We start from the raw sequence: 22452 nt of genomic DNA on the forward strand, positions 1-22452 counted from the left end.
ATCTAATGAATAGGCTACTGGTCTCTGTAAAATGTATAACTGCAGATAACAGCAGCTTTGATTCAGTTTATCCACTGAGAAAGAGAAGCGTAAAGTGATGATTTGTGATAGAGGGACTGTCACAATCAAATAAACCAAATGAGTAGTTTAATATTAAACTAAAGCAACAGATAATGTGTATGTGAAGACCATATAATTATATTTCGTATATATTATTGTTTATAGATGTCAAATATCAATTGACTTTTTTCTCTTTTATTAAAACCTGTCACAGCAAACATCACGCAGGCTTGTACTGCTTGCAAACATACACACGCGAGCGATGGTTGATTAAAATTGCTGTTTTCTGAGGGTATCTGCGTGCGTGGAATCCGGGCAATTCTCTGCTTTTCATCCAGACCTTGACGCTTTGTGTGTTCGACTGGTGCGGAGCTGACTGATCGGCGTATGACATCAAAGTAACGCGAGAGCAAAGGTAAAGGCGGACCCTTTTGTAACATTTCGACTTGCTCTCGCGGTAGTCTGATGACCTCGCTGCCGAACTTCCTGCGCAGCGCCACATAAAGTGAAATGCTCTTTGACTCTTTGCAGCAAAGTACCAGCAACATGAGAAGTGGTGGCACCTAAGACAGTGAAGGTACGCTAAAATATAAAAGTGTCAGTACTGCGAACACTGGTTTAGCTACTTACATCGTGCTTTGCTCTTTCACCATCGCGCAGCCGCGCACTCACTCTGTGGTTTGTAGCTGGCGCTTCGGCATCTATAAACAATAACTCCACCTTCTTTGATTTGATTGGCCTTCGCATCATTTTGACTTTGACGAGCGCTTTATGCTGTTTGAGGCACGCCAGATAGAGATAGGCGTTTTACAGTATTTACAGTTAGGTATATTAGGCAATTATTTAATGTCTTTTATTAAACTCAGTGGGAATCTCAATGGTGGGCACGAGCCTGCGTGAGAAAATGGATGTGTGGCGTGAGAGCGTGAGAATGGGGTCAATTGCGTGAGTCTCACGGTGAATGCGTGAGAGTTGGCAGCTATGCTTCTGGGATAACTCGTGTGATGTGTTTACTGCTTGGTTTTAATGGAGTTGTTGTAATGGGAGGCAGCCATCTGGTGGCGGGGATCCTCACTGCATACCAAACATTCGGTTAATATTGAGTTATGCACCTTTTCCTTTAACTGTGCCTTGTCTCTCCCCATTAGGTTTTAAATGTTAAACATGGCAACATAACAGAATATATGTAAACAATATCTTACTATTTAAAACATGTTTCAGCCAAAGAATATGAGAGTGTCATTTTGTATACTGACATACTGTCAACTGTGTGTCATACTATATGTATTGTAATTCATCTGTCAGAATTCACCTCAGTTCTGGCATCTCTTTGTATTATCGTGATCCAGCAGAAAATTTTATCCCTGATGTCTTAGGGCTCAGACACACCAAAAGCGCTTTAAACGCTTGCAAACGCAAGGCGCGACGCACTGCCTTTTTTAAAAAAGAGCAGTGCAGCGCGGCTTTTCATATTGCTAAGCAACCACCGAGTCAGCTGTCTTGTCAATCAAATATTGAAGCGTGAGCGCTCCTTTGCTGTTAACTGTCATATTAGCAGAAACTTTAAAAAGAGGGCGCTTGCTCTGACCTTGTTTGAGGATAAGAGGAGCACAAACACGCAGGAGAGAGTGAGCGAGTGGAGTCCGGTTCTTCAAAGCAACTGTAAACTTCCCTCGCCACAACGTAAGGCCCGCCTCTCCCCTCATTCGATTGGACAATGGAAGACGCGAATGACGTCAGGCGCTCCTCCGCTCTCAGCGCTCCTTCAAAAACGCGTGCGCGGCAGGCGGCAGAAAACCGCAAGGCGCTCGGCGCGCATAAACAGCGCGCAAACGCACCCTGCCCATAGAATATCATTCAAAAAAGGCGCCTGCAACTGCCATAAACGCTTTTGGTGTGACTGAGCCCTTACAGTACAGCCAGGAGGAGACATTGGAGGCTTGTTGGTCACACTGTCCACAAATAGCACATTGATCAAAAATCTGTCCACAGTTTTCTGTACAACCACACATTCTGGTGAATGCCCAGTGGCGAAAAAATGACATTTATTAACCAGGCCAGTCATCTTTATTATACAAACTAAGTCAGTAAACAGTGTTGGTACATTTTTAAATTGGCTTGAATTTATGTGAACAGCAACCTGTTGACAAGTACATGTTCTCCACAGTCCTTCAAAAATAAAAGCTGTGAAATGTGACATGAGCATTATGTTTTAAAGTTTAAAATCTTTTTTTATTGAACAAGAAGGCTTTCTGTATATATATCCAATATATCCAAAGTTTATTTGAGCACTTTTAAATGTATTGCCATTGAACAGATGTTGTATTATTATTGTAGCATTGTGTAATACACAAGGGCTCTGTTAATAGATCAAGCTTACAGCCTCATGGATATTTATGTAATTTATGACCCACAAGCAAAGGCTTCACATCATGCCCGTGAGGAATGCAAGCATCAAAGTGCAGACTTTTTCATTCACTGTGTCTTACAAATTCCCTTTAGAACAATGCATATGACAGATAAAAATTTATTATTATAACAACATTAGCAATGATCTCTTTCTTATACCATCTCTTTTTCGTTCTCTGGTGGAGGTTGTTGCTTTGAGTATTGAACAAAAATATTATCCCCAGCTTGGGAGGAATTCATATTATATGATCATATGAGAGGGTGTCTCCTTTTACACTTTAAAAATGTATGGTTTGTTTCAAATAATGGTTTCAAAGAAAGAAAATCAATTGTTGAAGAAAATCTATGAAGAGAACTGAAGATCAAAGTTCACAAAAAAGGCCCAAGGAACCTTCAAGATTTAAAAATCATTTGTGTGGAAGAATGGGCCAGAATCACTCCTGAGCAATGCAGACGACTGGTCTCTCCATACAAGAGGCATCTAGAAGCTGTAATCACCAACAAATGCTTTTTCTAATACTTATTCCTTGTGTCATTTCACTTTATTTATTATGACTCAACTTGTATACTTAAATGTTCTGATTTCTTTGTATGAATTCAATATTTGGCTTGATGGAAATCTTGTGTCAATAGCCCACTTAGAAATCTCCTTACTGATAAAAATGCTGTGTCAAATATTTATTTTCCCTGTTGTATATATGGACAAACCCACTTGTTGTGTTAAGTTAACCTAAAAAATTTTACTTTACATTTGACCTCACCATGAGCTCTAACTACCCAGCATATACCAGAGAGGGGGTTTATCAATATTTTACCCAAACATTGAAACAACCCAACAGTTGGGTTTGTCTGTGGATTCAAACCAGCTTTCTTAACATGTAGAATTTTTTGAATTATTAAAAAACACAATGTGAACAAAAAACATTCATAACCAATTACATCCATTGGCACACATAATTTATTGTATTTATTTATGTACAGTGATATTATTTGTAAAACACACATTCCAAAGGGCACATATGAAAATTGCAAATTTAAATGAATATAGAACACTCTTTTACTAATCTTTAAATCCATGCCTTTTATTGTAGACTTTGTTTTGTTGTAACAAATATATCTGATTACAGTATCTAAGAGAACAGGTTATCGTCACCTTATTCCTCTGCTTAATTTACCATGAATAATTAAAAACCTGACACCTTTGCTGGCAGTGACATTGTGTCTGACACTGTCTTGCTGGTGATGACCTCAACTGTCTATGAACTCAAAAAACATCACAGATCTCGAGCAAATAAACCTTCGTTCCACGTGCACGGACTGCAAGTGACTGGAGCTGTCCGTGGTTCTGGATTATAACACGAACATAAATCAATCAAATAATGGCTGAGAAAATGCTGCCAGCCCAAGAGGCTGCCAAAATCTACCACACCAACTATGTGCGAAATGCCAGAGCCATCGGTGTTCTGTGGGGCGTTTTCACCATATGTTTCGCTATTATTACTGTAGTGGTCTACATTCAGCCTTACTGGATTGGTGACAGTGTTAACACCCCGCAGGCTGGATACTTCGGACTCTTTCACTACTGTATTGGCAACCCCATCACATCTGAATTGGTCTGCAAGGGAAGCGTTTTCGACTTTGGTTCAATCCCATCTGGGGCTTTCAGGACTGCTATGTTCTTCGTAGGGTGCTCGATGCTGCTTATTGTGGGCACCATCGTATGTTTGGGTCTTTTCTTCTTCTGCAATGCTGGAAGTGTGTACAAGATATGCGCGTGGATGCAAACAGCTTCAGGTGGGCAAAGTGCTGTTGGCAAGTGATTTCCCTTAAATATTTACTGCGTAATTTGACGTTCATTTTGATTTTGACTATGTTGCTGTTTATCGAGTTTGTCATGCTAAACCTTATAGGGGCGGTTTCCCGGACAGGGATTAGACTATTAGTTTCTTTATTTGTCTCCCTTGGGAGAAATTTTTCTTGGACAGAGAGTCTACCGCACAAGACGTACTAAAAAGACATTTACATATGTGTAGAGCAATACTTTAAGACTAGTTCTAGACTAAAACATTTTTAAGAGCTGTCCAAACTAAAAACAACTTGCACTGACATATCTTAAAATACATCAGGGCCCTTTGTTTTGCCTCAAAATGCACACAGGTAATGTTTTTAGTGAGGACTATTTGTTAAAACTAGCTATATTTCCTAATTAAACTAATGCCTGGTCCTGGATTAAGCTAATCCCTGTCCGGGAAACCGCCCCATAGTGTCGAAATCTAACTCAGATTATGGTTACAGTTAGCATTAGGTGTGTGGGTGGGCTTTAGAAATAGGAGCCAATCAGGTAGCAGCCTTTCTAATAAATAAACCAATCAGATATAGGGGAGTCAAAATCGCACGCAGTTTGTATTCAATAAAAAAATATTTAATATTATAGTTATCGTTACACTAATATAATGAAACTTAACAATTATTTTATTACAGTTAGTGACCATTTGTAGTTCAATAGTAACCACGAATTTACCTTTGTCTAACTACAGAAACCATAACCATAGTATTTTTTAGTCAAACCAAGTAACCTAACCCAAACGTACCATTCTATCACTACATATAACATAGTTTAAAGGTTCAGTGTGTAATTTTTAGAAGGATCTCTTGACAGAAATGCAAAAAAATATACAAAACTAAATGATCAGGGGTGTATAAAGACCTTTCATAATGAACCATTATGTGTTTATTGCCTTAGAATGAGACGTTTTTATCTTCATACACAGAGGGTCCCCTTACACGGAAGTCGCCGTTTTGTGCAGCCATGTTTCTACAGAAGCCCTTAACGGACAAACTTTTTTACTAAGTTGTCTCCAACGCTGACATGTTTGTCCGGTGACGGCTACCGTAGCTTCTCTATGTGTTTCAAAAGCAAGACGTGAGCAGTGGACAGTGCCGTTGGTTGCAATTCACAACCTCACCACTAGATGCCACTAAAATTTACACACTGCACCTTTAACAGTGTTATTTGTAAAAAAAAAAAACATAGAAACCACAAATTTTCCTTGGTCTAACTACAGAAACCACAGATTAACTATTTTAGTAGCCTAAAATAGTAACCACAAACTTACCATTCACTCACTACAGGAACTATAGTTTAACTGTGGCATTTGTAGTAAAATGATAACAACCACACATTTACACATTTATCAGTAGCCACCATTGTTTTACTATAAATATTATGGTTTAACCATACCCTACTGAAAAAACATAAGCTGGTAGCTGGTTTAAGGTGGCAGAAGATGGTTTAAGATGGTTTTCTCAGCCTGGTCAAGCTGGTGGGTCAACTGGTCTTCCAGCTTAATAAGTGACCAAAACACAACTAGATCAACTTAAAAGTGACACCCTAATATTTATAGTAAAACAATCCACCAACAAACATATCTACTACACTTGCACTATAATTTAACCAGGGTTCATTTTGGGGCGAAACTTGAAGGATTTTAACTTGGGCTTGTGTACTTGTTCTAGCTGCGTTGATGGCGATGGGCTGTATGATTTATCCGGATGGGTGGGATGCTCCAGAGGTGAAGCGAATGTGTGGTGAGAGGACAACCAAGTACACGATTGGGAACTGCACCATACGTTGGGCTTACATTTTGGGTATCATCAGCATCCTGGACGCTGGAGTACTGGCACTAATTGATTTTACTCTGGGAAACCGGCAGGACATTCTGCTGCAAGAGGACTTCGAGGTGGAATTTGTAAACGACAGTGCACGAATAAAGAGCACAGCCACAGACAGGTATTGATTTTTACATTAAGAATGAATTATTCATGACTCCTCACTTAAGCAAGTAATGATGTCACATGTGATATAATCAGAAGACTATAAAACAACAATGCTACATACACAGCTGTGAAAGCATAATGCAGTAAAGACAGAATAGACTAATTAGGTTACAGTTGCCCATAGAAATACAAAAATGTTTTATTTTAGTAAAGGTGTAATTTATTTTTCTCTACAGAATAAGCCATTATCCATCCAACACAAACCTGAATTAAAATTAAGAACTGGACCACAGCGATGTGAAAATAAAGTGTCAACCTATGTTTGAATACATGTTTAAGTGTTTGTTTTTATATAGAAAATATTAAATTAAGTTTTACAGACATTGGCAAGCCCATTTTTCTTCCTGTCATGTTTTTCCTTGCACTGTATTTACTTCATCACCAATAATAATAATTATTAAGAGTAAATTGGGACTTTTTCCCCTATTAATCTCATTAACAAAGTGTCACTCTTCACCCTAAATAACCTATTTCATCTTTTTAACCATCCAAAAGTCTCCTGTGCAAAAATAGCATTTAACTGAGAAAAAGACATACAGACAGGTTCGCCCATCTTCCAAATGCTTTATTAAAACACTTCTATCCAGCTAAATAATCTTAGCTTAGATGCAATAGTAGGATTTCTTTTAAAAACTGTACATGGCTGTAATATACAGATCAAGGCAAACTCTTTGGTACACATATATACAGACACACACACACACACACACACACACACTCACATGCACATGCGCACACACACATACACACACAATAATTTTTTTCTCCAAAAATCCCACTTTTGGTGGCCCTCGACAGTTACTCACTGAGTGTAAGCGTTTGGTACATATTTATGTACTGACCCATAAGTGAGAAGACTGTAGTTTTTTTTTTAAATCTAATCTTTGACAGACAAGATCAAAAACCTACTTAAAACACACACACACACATACAAAAGACACTTGTATATTTTAGAGAAAGAAAGAGAAAACACAGTGTAGTGATTCTCGACACAAAACTTAATCTTAATTTATACACTACAGTCAAAAGGTTACCAACCAACCAGTTCCCTTTCCATAACCCATCATTGCTTCCCAACTGAGGAAACTACAAGTAACGATTTCTTGTGCACTGCACTGGAGTCCAAGCAGTCAACACTCAGGAGTGGACTTGATCTCAGGTTAGCATTGCACATAACAAATAAGTCAATGTTTTACATCTTCTCAAAAAACCCATTATCTAAATGAGTCTCTGTTCATCTTTTGCCAAAATAAGAACACTATAAAGATCAAAGAGAGCATGAAGCCTCTCAACTCTGAGAAAGAGACATCAAGAACAAAACGGACAAATTCTTCTGGTGAGTCAAGCATAAGAAAACACTCAGAATAACAAAAAAAATACTCTGATACGCCGTAAAAATTGGAAAGTGATCTGTTGCAGTCTATTGAGTTTAGGGAGAGAGAGCCTGAACGTATGTGCGGTGATGTCAAGGTGCCACTAGAGGGAGAGCCAAGGGTGACGCAAGCATTCGGCAGCTGTGGCCCTTTTCTCTGGCAGGAGCTCTAGCATTGGAAGTAGAAAATCAGCAAAGGTCTCAGCCTCTTCCTGAGGCCACTCGTATTTATCCATCAGTACGGCCAGCAAACCCCATGGCTTTAATTTAGTAATGTGCTTCAGATCACCTATGGAAAGCACATGATTAGCATGCAAGGTTTACCAGTAAACTCATATCATGCATCATTTACTGCACTGTGTACCATTATTTTTACATCGTGTGACAGTGTAATGCATTTACTACTAGCTGTGTTACCCATAATGAGTAGTTTTTTTTCTACAAACAATGCTAAAAGGTATTCAACCATTTAACTCTTTCCCCACCAGCGTTTAAAAAAAAAAAGTTGCCAGCAAGCGCCATTCATGATTTTTACAAAAGTTTAATGAAATGTTCTTCTTTAAATATATAAACATACAATATATCAAACGAAAGAACAGTAGCTCTGCTTTCAAACAAAAAAAACTTCATTAGTTCTCTTTTTATCATATATGGGTAGGTTTCTTCAAAAACATACAATTTTGAGCAAAAAGCTGAGATAATTCCATTTTTGCGAAGGACTTTTGATGGAGATCAGATGCAGAGCGATCTTTAAAACATACACGGAGTTCTTTCTATTTCACGTGAGGCGTTACTTCCAGGTTGTAAAAGTTGCGGAACTCACCTGGTGGATAATAGCGGTATTGCGGAAAGCCGAAAATTCTCGTCATTGGCAGGGAAGCGTTTCTAGGGATGCACCGATACCGATATTGGGTATCGGCCTCGATACCACAATTTCTAAAGTACTCGTAATTGTTAAAAGTCCCCCGATACCTGGGATCGATACCAAGGTTTGAGAAATGTCTATGTTTGAGCGGCGTGTAAGGGGTTAATGCCTCGTGTTGTCCAAAGAGGCAAAGTTCACAACAAACTGGAAAACTAGTCCCTTGTTTTTATGTTAAATTATATGACTAAAGCTGTTAACTGTAAATTTAAATCATGTTTTATTTTATTAAGTACTCGGTATCGGCAAGTACTGAAATGCAAGTACTCGTACTCCAAAAAAGGGTTTCCTTAAATGGATAGTTCACTTTAAAATGAAAATTCTGTCATCATTTACTCATCCTCATGTTGTTCTAAACCTGTATACATTCACCCTTTCTGATGAACACAAAAGAAGATATTTTGAGAAATGATGGTAAACACAAAGCAGACAGCGACCATTGACTTCCATAGTAGGAATAAAAAAAATAGGATGGAATTTAATGGGTACCGTCAACTGTGTGCTAACCATCATTTATCAAAATATTTTCTTTATAATTTATTCCAAAATATTTTTTCCTACTATGGAAGTCAATGGTCACTATCTGCTATGTGTTTACCATCATTTCTCAAAAGATCTTCTTTTGTGTTCATCAGAAAAAAAATTCATACAGGTCTAGACCAACACGAGGATGAGGAAATGATGACTGAATTTTCATTTTAAAGTGAACTATCTCTTTAATTGACAAGATAACTTGTCAATGGCGGGGAAAGAGTTAATTAAACATGTGGAGGATAAGAAACTTATACTGCATAGATAAAAAAGTCAAGAGATTCTTTCTTTTGGATTGTCCCATGGTGACAAATTGTGCATTAAATGACCACAACTTGATGTTTTGTTAAACACACTTAAACACATACACACACAATTTGATTTAGACATGCATGTTAGTTACTCACAAAACAATTTTTAAGCGAATTAATATTAAAACATCTCTTCCACTTACTGGTTCTGATACCATGTACAACTTAATATTTACAAATGCCACGTTACCTTTTTTGGTGAAAAACTCCTTGGAATATTTTCCGGTCAATACGAGTTTGCGTGGGACTGCACCCAACAGTTCAATGATCAAAGCAATGTGGTCTAGCATCACACACAGCCACACACAGACGGGTGTCAGTCGGGGAGGGGGGGTGATGGAGGGGACGACAAAACAAAGGACAAATTGATCAGAGTTAATACAGTTATTCACCCATCCTGAGAGAAGAGAGGAATGAGGAAAGGAGCCGCAGTGGCCAAATCCGGACAGCACAAAGATAAAAATCATTTAGATGAGCACTGATCAGATTCAACTTTCCATTGTATAAACCAGAGTTTTTGGTGCATTAAGCATTCAACAGTCAAGCAATACTTGCAGCTTTGATGCTGAACACACTTTATTTGTCTATTGTGTTGAGAGCCAATCAGTTGGGAACGCACAGAAATTATGATCAAAGCTGGAGTCAGCCATCTTGTAACAACTTCAAGAGTATGATCCTATTCTGTGTGGTATATTAGGTTAATCTTCTGACAATGGTTAAAAGTTAGCCGACCAATTTTAACTAAACCAAATGGGTGTGCTGTCACTGAAGCGTCTGTGAGCTCCAATCTCTTCAAAACTCCTCCCTCAGGGCGGGGCTCTACCTGATTGACAGGCGTACCTCTCCCGCTGAAATATTCCTGTGAGAATTTCCCGCTCAGAGCAAAGTGATGGGGAATCTGCCCCAAAAGTTCAATAATCAAAGCAAGGTGGTCTGAATGGGGGAAAGAGAGAGGTCAGAGGGAACACGATCGTGGAACACAGAAAAGCAGAAGGAATATGGACAGGGTTCTAGAAATGAAAGATATAAAATGAAGACAAATAAATGACGACTGATCCAGAGCTAAACACGGTGTCAAGTATCATTCACTACCGACTATATTATAAAAATACATTTATTAAACAGCATTATACAGAACATGATTCTGATTGGTCATTTGCTTGTGAGGGACTACACTTGTGTCACTGTATGCCTATGCATGCAATACAAAATATATTTTGTTTTTTGCAGGATGTTGTCTTATCACAGTCAATTCAAAATTGCAAACTCTGCAGTTGTTAGCTGCAGCAAAGTGCATCAACCACAGAAATGTTGAAGCCTAACAACCAATAACTACCACTAAATGAGATCACTTTTCTTTACCCAACTGACATAATATTTGATCTGCTGTGGTGGAGAGACTGATCACTGGGCGTTTCCCGGTCTGAATATATACAGAATAGAATGATCAAGGGGCTCATGTTAAATAATGAGTGGCAAAAACATGCTAGGCACACAAAAGCCTACATTCATCAGGTTTCTCTATAATAAAAATTCAATAGCCACCTTCCTCTTAGAGACAATATAAAATGAAAGAGGAACAAAGTGTAATTGTGCGTATTGTTTACCATCATGACATCAGCGGATTCCAGTGCAACGTGTTGTACCACAAGAGCATGAACGTATTATGTTCCCAGCAGGACTGTTTAAAGTACAATACGTCACTACTGGTTTCTGGCCGTCTTTCCAGTTTGACTTCACGTGCACTCCGGCTAACTAAACTTGACTACTGGGAGATTACATTTCAGGGCAGGCTGTGCACAATTTATTGCAACACACATGCACGCTCACACTTGTTAATGCTCTATCTGGTGTTCATTTTGGGATAATTGACAGACTATGAATAAAGGACAAAAAAACAAAAAGTGAAATGAATTAGAGGCACACACAGAGAGCGAGAGAGATAGAGATAAGTAGAGGTGAAGAGAAAGAAAAAAACATGGACAAGGAGGACAAGAAGTGGTCAGGAAGAGAGGTAGACTGGGAAATTGGATTTAGGGGGTGTAAAGAAGAGACACTGTATTCAGTCTCTGTGTCGTTTTAATGGCTCTGATTGTTAGCAGGGAAACAACCACAGGACTACAAACATTAAAATATTGCACTTAAAATAATCTTGCACTAAAAACACAAAAATGCATACAAGTCCTTCAACTGCACGGTGCCTAGAATAAAATATATCAAATTGCAAAGTAAATTGTTCAAGGTTTTAAAAATGAGTGAACTGTTTCTTCAAGAAATCAAGCAAATAATGGTATAACTTTATTTTACACAATTTTTTTGCAATTTCATTCTTATGTGTCTTTTTTAACACATAATATATGCAACATTTACCAAAAAATAAAGTGTTACCTTCATCTCTGGAGTAATCTTCACCAGAGTGGGGCTCAAACAAGTAATCACCAGTGGCCAACTCAAATGCCTGAAAGAGGAAAATGAGAAAAATTGATTGTTTCCCGATTCAGTTACATAATTTGGGGGAACTTTTTTGCACAAATCAGAATGTGTGCAGGTGGATATAAAATGATTAAAAGTAAATGTATGCTGTTTCTCACCATGCAGGCTGTGCTCCATATATCAGCAGGTGTGCTGTATCCTGAACCCAACAATACCTCCAGAGAGCGGTACTGTCGTGTCTGAATGTCTTCTGTAAAGTGCTTGTGCTGAAGGACAAAAAAACATTATCACATACATTTCTATCTATATCTATATCTATATCTATATCTATATCTATATATATATCTATATCTATATCTATATCTATATATATAGTAATAAAAAAAATTCACCAAAAAAATCCTGGGAGGTTTAAGCAGAACAACAATAAAAAAACGCATTCCTGTGAATTGTATATTTTCTCTAATGTACCCATATATAATTTATTTTAATAACTTAAGAGTTACCATATTTTCCGGACTATAAGTCGCTCTGAAGTAGGGCTGCACGATTAATCGTATTTTGATCATGATAACGATATGCGTGCCCCACGATTAATTAATGACAATCGTCGCGATTAATGTGCAAAGACCAAGCACAAAGCAGACGGTCTAGAATCAAGCAATGTGTTTGTTATGGGCAGAGTCAGAGTAAACGGAGTGTTTCTTTGCAAGCGCAGTCTGTGTTATGGTAGAAATACGTTAGCATCACAAGATTTACAGTCATTTTTGAACAAACATAATGGCAGAGCAACAAGAAGAAAGTGCAGAAATATGTATGTTTAATTCCCAAAAAGGCTCATATAGGCCTACTCCATTGTTTGGATATTTTGGATTTGAGGAAAGTGATGTTGATCAGGTAAGTTACGAGTCTTGTGCAAACTGTGCTCCTGTTCCGTTCAAACGTGAAATATCAAGAGTTTCAAAAGCTGAAGACACAAGCCGCAACCATTAAAAAAAATCCCCGACATCCACGACACAAACAACAATAACGGATCGTGTATTATGTAAGTTAGCCATGTTTCCAATAAGCAGTGAGCAGCAAGGGGTTTAAAAAAATTATTGCCACATAAAAGGCATATCATAGGCATTTATTATTCAAAAATGTTTTGTTTTTATTTCAGTTTAATTCTAATTTGATATAAATATATTTTAGAGCCCTGCATTTCAGGCTTTTTACGCCCCTCGGGTCGGGTTTCGGACAAATTTTAACATCACAGGCCTCTGGATTTTTTTAGGCTTCTTCACCTTTTTATATTTTAATTTAATTAAAAGAAACGTTAAGACATGGATAAATTGTAAAAGAAAGACATTTAACCTATCGCACGAGTCCACTACGCACATTCACAATGCACCTGTTGCAACAGTGTTTAGCGTCTCTGCCAGCAGCAGGACATTCAGCGCATCGGGGAATATGGAGAACTGAATTAAAACCTTAAATACTGCGCATAATCTATATAAAAGACTGATGCATAGCGAATGTGTAAGGTAAGGCAACCTGCATGTTTATTTCGTTTCATGTTAATATCGTTTTGATTCATTATTTTTCATAATTTTTCTGCACCTCGTTGCGACTGCGAGCAACAGAGCAGCCTCCCCTCCGCTTTTTTTAAAATAGTGTGTTGACAATAAACATTTAAACTAACATTGTAATCTGCTGAAAATATATATTTTATATAGATGTTATTGTAGGCAAGTGAAGCGTTGATTTCAGAGGCTCATTTGATCAAACAAGTCGTCAAAATGATGTTAGCTGTCGGACACCGCTTGGTCATTATCAAAAACCTTAATTTAACAAACAAAAAAGGCTCTAAAATAAATAAAAGATAATATATAATATAAGATTTTATAATTTTGACAGTTATAACTGAACTGCTTTAATTGCTGCAGTACAGCTGTAAGGAATCTGTGTAAGGAGTTATTTTTTGCGGATTTCTTTTGCAAAATCTATGCGGAATTTTGCGGAGTTATTTAAAATGTTTTAAAAAGATCTAAGAGAATGGGAACTATGGATATTACAAAACAATAAAATATTTTATAATATAGGCCTAAAAATGTATATAATATTTTATACATGGCTGAAAAGTGTAATAAAAATACTGAAGTAAATAAAAGTTTTTCACTAAAAGAATCATCGTATTTTTAATCGTGATCAAAAGTTTGAGCAAAACAATCATGATCATCATTTTTCCTGTAATCGTGCAGCCCTACTCTGAAGTATAAGTCGCATCAATCAAAAATGCATCATGCAGACAGAAAAACATATATAAGCATTTATTAAAGGATTGATTAGTCCATTTTCTAAAAAATTCTCGAGATAATTTACTCACCACCATGTCATCCAAAATGTTTATGTCTGTCTTTGTTCAGTTGATAAGAAATTATGTTTTTTAAGGAAAACATTCCAGGATTTTTCTCATTTTAAATGGACTTTAATGGAGCCAACACTTAACAGTTAATGCAGTTTAAAATTGGAGTTTCAAAGGACTTTAAACAATCTCAAACGAGGCATTAGGGTCTAATCTAGCGAATCGATTGTTATTTTTGGAAAGAAACAGAAAAAATATGCACTTTTAAACCAACGCGCCAGCGTGACCTCATGTAATACTTCATCACGTCAAGAGGTCACAGATGACGTATCGAAACTACGCCCCAGTGTTTACAAATGTGGAGAAAGAGGACCGTTCCAATGTTGTTGTACGTCGAATGACACTAATTAATGTCTTTGTGTCAGTTTATTTTTTTAAATAGTCTGCAAATGTGTGTTTCATATATGTAACAATTGCGTCATTACGCAATTACGTGAGGTCGTGCTGGCACGTCACACAGCCGGAGGAGGAAGAGAAGTTGTGCTTTAAAAGTGCAGATTTTTTATTTTTCTTGTCAAAAATGGCAATCGTTTTGCTAGATAAGACCCTTATGCCTTGTTTGTGATCATTTAGAGTCCTTTGAAACTGCAATTTTAAACTGCATGAAAATGGTTAAGTGTTGGGGTCCATTAAAGTCCATTAAAATGAGAAAAATCCTGGAATGTTTCCCTCAAAAACATAATTTCTTCTCGACTGAACAAAGAAAGACATCAACATTTTGGATGACATGGTAGTGAGTAAATTAAATTGATTTTTTTTAAGACAACGGACTAATCCTTTTAAAAAAAATAGCAAAATGCAAGCCGAAGAACAGACATTTAATCTGGAAAGGCAAGTTATTCAACTAAACAATAGCAAACAGAACAGCAGGCTGAATAGGTGTCCGTACGTTAACGTAATACAAACAGTTATTTACACGGTACACAATAGCATACTGAACATACCTGGGAGGCTGAATAGGCTAAATGAACAGAACAAGCCAACATGCATCAAGTTCACAGACTCGTCATTCCACATCACTGAATTAATTGAATTAAATAAATACAGGAGCAGCATATAGCGGACTCTCACGGCTGTAGAGGGTATGTTGACTCTTGGTTCATATATGTCAAAATTCATTCATACTGACTTATAGTCAGGTGCGACTTGTAAGTCGCAGGACCAGCCAAACTATGAAAAAAGTGTGACTTATAGTCCAGAAAACACAGTATTAGCACATGGCCTTAAATATAACAGACACTGATTAAACTATTCATGGCTACAATTTAAAGCGGTTTAAAACCTGCCCAGTTCTGGCAAAAATTGACAAATTAAATGTGAAGATTCTTACCACCCAGCAGGCGTTGCCAAGGTCAGCAATCTTAACCTTCATTTTGTCAGCATTGAGTGGATCTAGTGGATTGACCAAGAGACTTCCAGCTGGCAACTTGCCTGTAAAAAATGAAGGAAAGCCAATAAGAACAACCAACCATCTTGGTTGTAGGCTCATCATGGGGTTAAATCATATTTTTTCCAATAACCTCAAAAATGACTACAAAATGTAACAATTTATTAACATTAAAGGGGTTGTTCACCCAAAAGTGAAAAAAATAATTTTCTTCTGATAAACACTAAAGATATTGTGATAAATGATGGTAAGCACACAGTTGCTGTAATAATTGACTTCCATGGTAGGAAAATAAATATTATGGAAGTATTGTGATAAATGATGAAGAAGATTTTGACGGTACCCATTGAATTCTCTTATATCTGTTTTTCCTACTATGGAAGGCAATGGTTACAATTAGCTATGTGCTTACCATAATTTATCAAAATATTTTGTGTTCATTTTTCATTTTAAAGTGAACTATCCCTTTAATTGACGAGATAATTCGTCAATGGCGGGGAAAGAGTTAATTAGATTAATGATAAATATCTATGTAATATTAACTCCCTTAGCATAAACCGAGCAATAACTGAAATCTTTAAGGACGACTTCTTTAAGAAGAAAAGTCACACGCATTACTGACCGTTCTTGAACTTCTCCTTGTTCTGTTCCCTGGCTCTGGTTCGAGACGTCTGTTGTTCTTGCTCCTCAGGGTGCAGCTCTCCCTCCTCCAACTGCTCTTGGCCCGAATTGCCGTTACTGTATCCGGCCTGGTCCAGTTCTGGTGACTCTGCCCCATTACAGTATTCATACATGCGCTGAGCAGCGTCCTGTTCATCTGTAGGGCATCTCGTGTGCAGCGGAGTGTCTTGCTTCCAGGTGCAACCATTACAGTTAAGCTCCACTGAATCATCTGATGCTAGTCTCTCTCTGATGTCCACTGTTACCAGAAGAGCAGAGATGGGAGGAGGATAACACAATGGAGATGTGTTGAGACAATACTTCTACAGCATTTATTCATCTTTTAAGTTCATATTAAATTTGGCATTTACTAATAATATTTATAAAATCAAGCTTGTGTCTGTTAACATTAATTAATGCAACATGAACTAACATGAATAACTGTATTGATATTAACTAACATTAACAATAATGAATACATACTGAAAACTATATTGTTCACTGTTTGATTATGTTAGTGAATGCATTTACTAATGGTAACTAATACAACCATTGTAACCAACTTTAACAAATAGTAACTAACTGATTGTGTCTTCAGTGGCAATATCATGCAGCGATGCCTCTCTGAGTGGGGCGCAGGAGGGGGATTTAGGGGATTCTGGGTCATCTTCCTCTTCACCTTCAGGTCCAATCTCCATCTCTTCCAACTCCATAATGCATTTCTCCAGTAGCTCCGCCTGACGCTTCTGCTTCTTTTTTAGCTTCTTTTTCTTGTTTTTCGACATCTTTGGCAACTAAAGCAAAGCAACTTGTGTTACCAAAAAGCTGAATACTATTTGTGTGCTTACAAGAAACAAATCTAATTAAATTTTAAATTGTAGCCTATATAATTATTTATATTTTTTATATTTATAATGACATGACAAAAAGGTAAAGTATAGAAAGACACCTTTCATTTTATAAACCCTTTAATAAAAAAGCGTATGGTCTTAACTGCTTCTACATTAAAACTGCTCTAATTAAATTACCATAAAATAACTGAGGTAAAGGGTAACAGACCTGTTTAGGTGCTGGGGCAGTGCTCACTGAAAGATAAAGATCAACATAATACATTAGAACACAAAGACAGCTTGCAAAGCAAACACATAATTTGGAGAATAATGCCGGAGGGAAAGAGAAAGTGAACCAACAAGTTGTGCAAAGTATAGTTAAATAAGCTGTAAATTAGAAAAAAAGTTAGGAAAAATCTGATAAAATCATTGGAAACTGGAGCATTAATATATTTGTAGAGATTCTTGATTAAAACCTTAAATCGTTGATAATTCAAATTATATTAAAGAGCACCTATTTAATTGGTTAAAAAACGTTATTTTGTGTATTTGGTATAATACAATGTTAGCATGGTTTATGGTTACATTACATTTTTGGAGCTTCTTCCTGAAACACACGCATTTGAATGCTAATCTGTACGTTGTGATTGGCCTGAATACCTCTGATGATGTCAGCAGGAAATGTGACGCCCCATACCATGTTTGAAAGATTCGGTTGCTAACAGGCTGTGAGTCCGAAGCGGGAGGATTTATTATAATGTCGGTCTTGTCTACATCACCAATCGCAGGAAGTAAACTGTTGCCTACAATCCGTGTGTTTGTTGTAATCCAAAGAAAAGAGATTTACGTTGGAGACGATAACTCGCATCATCATTTACTTTGGTGTATGTGTACCTTTTGCATATCGTTAACTTGTACTCATATACACTTACACACCAAAGGAAATTTAAAAACATGATTCAGACAATAGGTGCTCTTTAATAATCTAGTTTTACTGAATAAAACATTTTAAATGTACATGATTATGAGCCCTGGCATCTGTACCTGCAGACCCAGAGGGAGGGGGAGCGCCTGCTTTCTGCCACTCAGCCGCCTCTGCAGCCAGCCGTCGGACATACAGCTCCTCGACACTCATGAGAATATTCTCTGGCTTAATGTCTGTGTGGATAATTTTACATTTGGTGTGCAGGTAATCCAGACCTTGAAGAACCTGAGGGATTCAAAAATATAGACAAACTCATCCCATACATCCATAAAGCTCCACTTTAAACTTACAATCATTTTAAACGTAAAAGAGGTCAGGTATCTTGTCATGCAACATAGTCATATTGCAATAATTCAGTCTGAATCTTTAATTAAATTGACAATGTACACCACAACAGCTATGATTTATCTGTAATACAATCTCTCCAATTATCTGCTGTCCTGGAAACACTTAATACGTGAACACTAAGCTGTTTGTGTAGTAGTGTGCAGTGTTACCTGGTGAATGATGCTCTTGACACAGGGTAGAGGTAAGCCTTGATAGTTAGACTTAATAATCCATTTAAGCAAGTGGTGGCCCAACACCTCGAACACCATGCAAACATCTAAAAAGTTGAGTCAAGGTCTAGCGGTTTAAAAAAGGTAGCAATAAATAGAGTTCATACTGAAGTCACAGTAGCTCTGTTCCTTAATCTCTTGTTTATCTGATGATCATGTCATAATCCCTGATCAGTGACTTAAAAGACACAACGTAAAAAAAGAAAAAATCAGCACTCAAGTACACAAAATAGCACAGGGCACTTGTTTTTGACCCATTTTTTCTTTCCCATGCAGACACACAAAAGGATACGAGTCCCATTGACCCCTGAGATCTTGAAATCATCTAGCAGCTGCACAACCATCTCTCTGTTTGGATCATCAGGGTCTGTATTTCTGACCTGAAAACCCCCAAACAACACATACAAGGAGTTTAATAATGAATCAAAAAGATATTTCTGGGTACTGCTCATGTGGCATTAGTTTAGTATCTGAACACTCACAGATCTGAGCAGCTTTATTTCATCCAGAGCTGTTTCAGTGTAATGCTCCGCACTCTTTACCACCTTCATAGCTACAAACCGCTTCTCTCTACAGACAAAAACACAAGATAAAATAATTGATTCATACAAAAACAAGGCAATAAGAAAGAAGTGCATGGAAGGAACTTACAAAGAAACATTGTATTTTAAAAGGTATGCTTTTTAACTTGACAAAGGTCTTACTGGATGTCCCAGGCCAGCCACACAGTGGAGAAATGTCCCCATCCTAGTTTACGGATCACATGGTATTTACCATTGTATAGGTCCCCTATTTTGACGTGGTGATAGCCTCCTAAATAAATAAAAAATTATTTAGAAATACAAATCTGCAAATCACAACTGTATCAAGGATTAAATCATTTTATCTTAAAGGACAAGTTCGGTATTTTATACTTAAAGCCATGTTTTACGATGAAATAGAATGGTTTTGACTGAAATTTGGACATATTATGCTGGCCCGAGATTTTCGGGTGTTTCTTGTATCACCTCCCACCTCTATAATGGGTTTATAGGTGCACTGGAACAATCCTTCCTAAAATGCATTAAACTTTCATTTACAAAGACGTGAAACTTACCGAGTGGTCAGGGGTGTTCACTGATATGCTCACACAAAAATCGCTGCAAAAGACGCGTTCCAACAGGTTTTATCATAGTTTTTGTCCAACTCCATTGACTTGTATTAGATGTGCTGTGAGGTACGGTATTACTGCCCGTCGGGAACACGTTTATATTCTTGCAATTGGCAAAGGCGGATTATCGCCACCAACTGGGCTGGAGTGTCTATTATTCAAGCTCTCAACAGAAGAATGTACAGGTGTGAGTCGTTTGGAAAAATAGGTCCACAAGTTTACAACGAATGCTAATGTTGGAAACCATCTTTTGCAGCGATTTTTGTGTGAGCATATCAGTGACCACTCGGTGAGTTTCACGTCTTTGTAAACGAAAGTTTAATGCATTTTAGGAAGAATTGTTCCTGTGCACCTATAAAGCTATTATAGAGGTGGAAGGTGATACAAGAAACACCCGAAAATTCTCGGGGCAGCCGCATATGTGGAAATTTCCGTCAAAACCGTTCTATTTCCTCATAAACGATCTGAAAACAGGGCTTTAAGTGTAAAATACCGAACTTGTCCTTTAACATAGAAATCAGCCTAGAGCAAAAATGCAAAGCAAAATTCTTCAGTTTAACCAACATACACATGCAAGTAAAACAAAAAGAGGAATGCTGCTCTCCTTTCTGTCAATTTAGAAAATATCAGTCACATTTCACCTGAGCTGTCAAAAGAGATTTATTAAGCTATGCGTCTCTCACCTTTACAGTAGTCATTAGGATCTTCTTGCTCCTCATCGTCAGAGCCGAGGATTTCCTCGTCGGGCTCTTGTATCTGGGTCTCTGTTGGGGGCTGCTGTTGAGATGCCCCACGTGGAGGATGTGCTGGCCTGAGGGATGATGGTGCATTTCATTTAGGTCAACAGCCATGTATTAATGCATTGTTATGTACCAGGAATTCTTATTCTTTATGACTCGTTGGTCTTCATTTTTTGCTGTCATTTTAACCTTACTGTATAAAGGATGTAATAGAAAATTCTTAGATGACAACAAATGTAATGTAAAAACAAGATGTGTCAATACTGCCTTGCATAAAAACACCTTTCAATTAAAAGCTAAATGAATACATAGAAAAGTAAAAATGCTATTCAAGTCAATCCCAGAGGCACCGACAGAACAGTAAGTGTTTTGTTTTCTATTGCACAACCAGGTTCAATAAACAATGAGATAATTGATATCGTATTTTTAAGCACTTGGTCCCATGGTAACATACGCAACAAGATTGCATCTGTCCATGCTTGGTTTAATGTTTGCGAAAATAAAGCATCTCGCTTACATCATCACAGGGATTAGTGAAAGAAGGTGAGTGGAACTTAATATCTTAAGCATGCCATAGATGCATTAAATCTGCTTAAATGTTAACCGACTATCAGTTAAACACCAACCATGCTTGAGCATCTAGTACTGAATAATGTGGATAGTTCCTTGATGACTCATTCTGCACCCTAGGAGTATCTGTTATAGTCAAATCAGCCAGATATACACTGACTTGGACAAGTTTAAGCATTATAAATAAAAATTGGACAGTACCGTGACCCATTTTTATATTTCTTAAAAATTTCATTGCACATTGCAGAATCCTTAATGGTTTCTCTATATGCAACACACAAAAGCACACAGCCAGTGCAACTCAGGTTAAGTCTAACTTCCTCAAAATAAAAATATAAAGTACCCCTAACTAAAAAAAGCATTGACGGAAATAGAGAATTAAGCACAGCTTACTTTTTGGTCGACTTCTTGGCTTTGGCCCTTTTCTTCCTCGCCTGAAGTGCCAGTACTGAAGTGACATAAGGGATGCAAATGCATACATGACAGTAATTAAAACATTATTAATTATAAAAACATCAACCATGATTAAAAAAAAATAAGCTACGTGTGCTCAATGACACCCAAATATAGGATGACAGTACAACAGGAAACACTCAGACCGGTTATTATGTAACGAACATAAACAATAAACAGAACGTGTTTACAGATATCGTAATATTGAACGATTTTAATTAGTGTAGACAAAAATGTTTAATAACATTCAATGCCTTTATAAGTTTAAATAACAGCATGAACATTGGGATGCAAGTATGAGGCTGAATCAGAAATTCCTGAAGTTTCCACGACAGAAATATGAAAAGCAGATCTCAACTCTCATCTACGTAGTACGTGCACGCGCTCACACATGCACCTAACGTCAAAAACACATAGAAAAGTTAAATCGCTTAAGCAACGGCGACATCAAACTAAAATAGCGAAGGTTTCTACGGCGTCAGGAAAACAATATTGGCTCATTTGGGCTGCAGTCTTAGCTAGATGCTAAAGCTAAAGACACCAGCTCGTGCGTCCTAAGACAAGGCAAACGCGTCGTTGTCTGCTCTGATACGACACCGCTAACTTGGGTCTGAATGTAAACTAGTCATCTTATCTCATGTGTAGTCGGTGCAGTTTCAAAATGCAAATATTATTAATAGAAAGTGGAGGAAGAGATTACCTTTTCTCTCCATGTTGGCCCCTTAGTTGGCGGCTTAGGTGACAGAGCGCATGCGCGGGTTTCAGTCTTTACGTCTGCGCGTTCACGACGTGTTTTATTAGATGTCAAAAGATGTCATGGTTTCGAAAAAGAATGATG

The 22452-nt window shown here is 37.5% G+C and overlaps 2 protein-coding genes across 3 annotated transcripts; one reads left to right on the forward strand and one right to left on the reverse strand.

Moving 5' to 3' along the window:
- Positions 1-3484: 3484 nt before the first annotated feature.
- On the forward strand, positions 3485-6627 carry lhfpl5b (LHFPL tetraspan subfamily member 5b). Its single transcript, XM_073867858.1, has 2 exons — positions 3485-4263; positions 5986-6627. Exons 1-2 carry the CDS (start codon positions 3849-3851, stop codon positions 6264-6266), a joined length of 696 nt encoding a protein of 231 aa, XP_073723959.1. The 5' UTR covers positions 3485-3848; the 3' UTR covers positions 6267-6627.
- A 223-nt stretch (positions 6628-6850) lies between these two features.
- Positions 6851-22422, reverse strand: srpk1a (SRSF protein kinase 1a). Of its 2 annotated transcripts, none has more exons than XM_055169221.2 (16): positions 22315-22422; positions 21555-21609; positions 20535-20662; positions 19406-19514; positions 19184-19271; positions 18994-19081; positions 18642-18748; positions 18204-18369; positions 17389-17414; positions 16913-17123; positions 16292-16588; positions 15613-15713; positions 12034-12141; positions 11831-11900; positions 10283-10375; positions 6851-7967 (listed from the first exon to the last, which is right to left on the reverse strand). In XM_055169221.2, exons 1-16 carry the CDS (start codon positions 22325-22327, stop codon positions 7783-7785), a joined length of 1845 nt encoding a protein of 614 aa, XP_055025196.1. In that variant the 5' UTR covers positions 22328-22422; the 3' UTR covers positions 6851-7782. The 2 variants fall into 2 exon arrangements, with proteins under 2 accessions (XP_055025196.1, XP_055025195.2); XM_055169220.2 differs by lacking the exon at positions 10283-10375 and adding an exon at positions 9633-9725 and having other exon boundaries at positions 22315-22418.
- Between the last annotated feature and the right edge of the window lie 30 nt (positions 22423-22452).

This window comes from Misgurnus anguillicaudatus, chromosome 5 (genome assembly GCF_027580225.2).
Source record: "Misgurnus anguillicaudatus chromosome 5, ASM2758022v2, whole genome shotgun sequence".
In the NCBI taxonomy this organism is placed as follows: Eukaryota; Metazoa; Chordata; class Actinopteri; order Cypriniformes; family Cobitidae; genus Misgurnus; species Misgurnus anguillicaudatus.

Bases quoted from the DNA above. Each gene is read 5' to 3' on its own strand.
- lhfpl5b (XM_073867858.1), top strand. From the start codon at position 3,849: ATGGCTGAGAAAATGCTGCCAGCCCAAGAGGCTGCCAAAATCTACCAC. The intron at 4,264-5,985 runs GTGGGCAAAGTG...TACTTGTTCTAG, and splicing joins GTGGATGCAAACAGCTTCAG to CTGCGTTGATGGCGATGGGC.
- srpk1a (XM_055169221.2), bottom strand. The intron at 18,749-18,993 runs GTATCCTTTTGT...TCAACTTTTTAG, and splicing joins CTCAGGGGTCAATGGGACTC to ATGTTTGCATGGTGTTCGAG. The intron at 12,142-15,612 runs GTAAGAATCTTC...TTTGTCCTTCAG, and splicing joins TTGGCAACGCCTGCTGGGTG to CACAAGCACTTTACAGAAGA.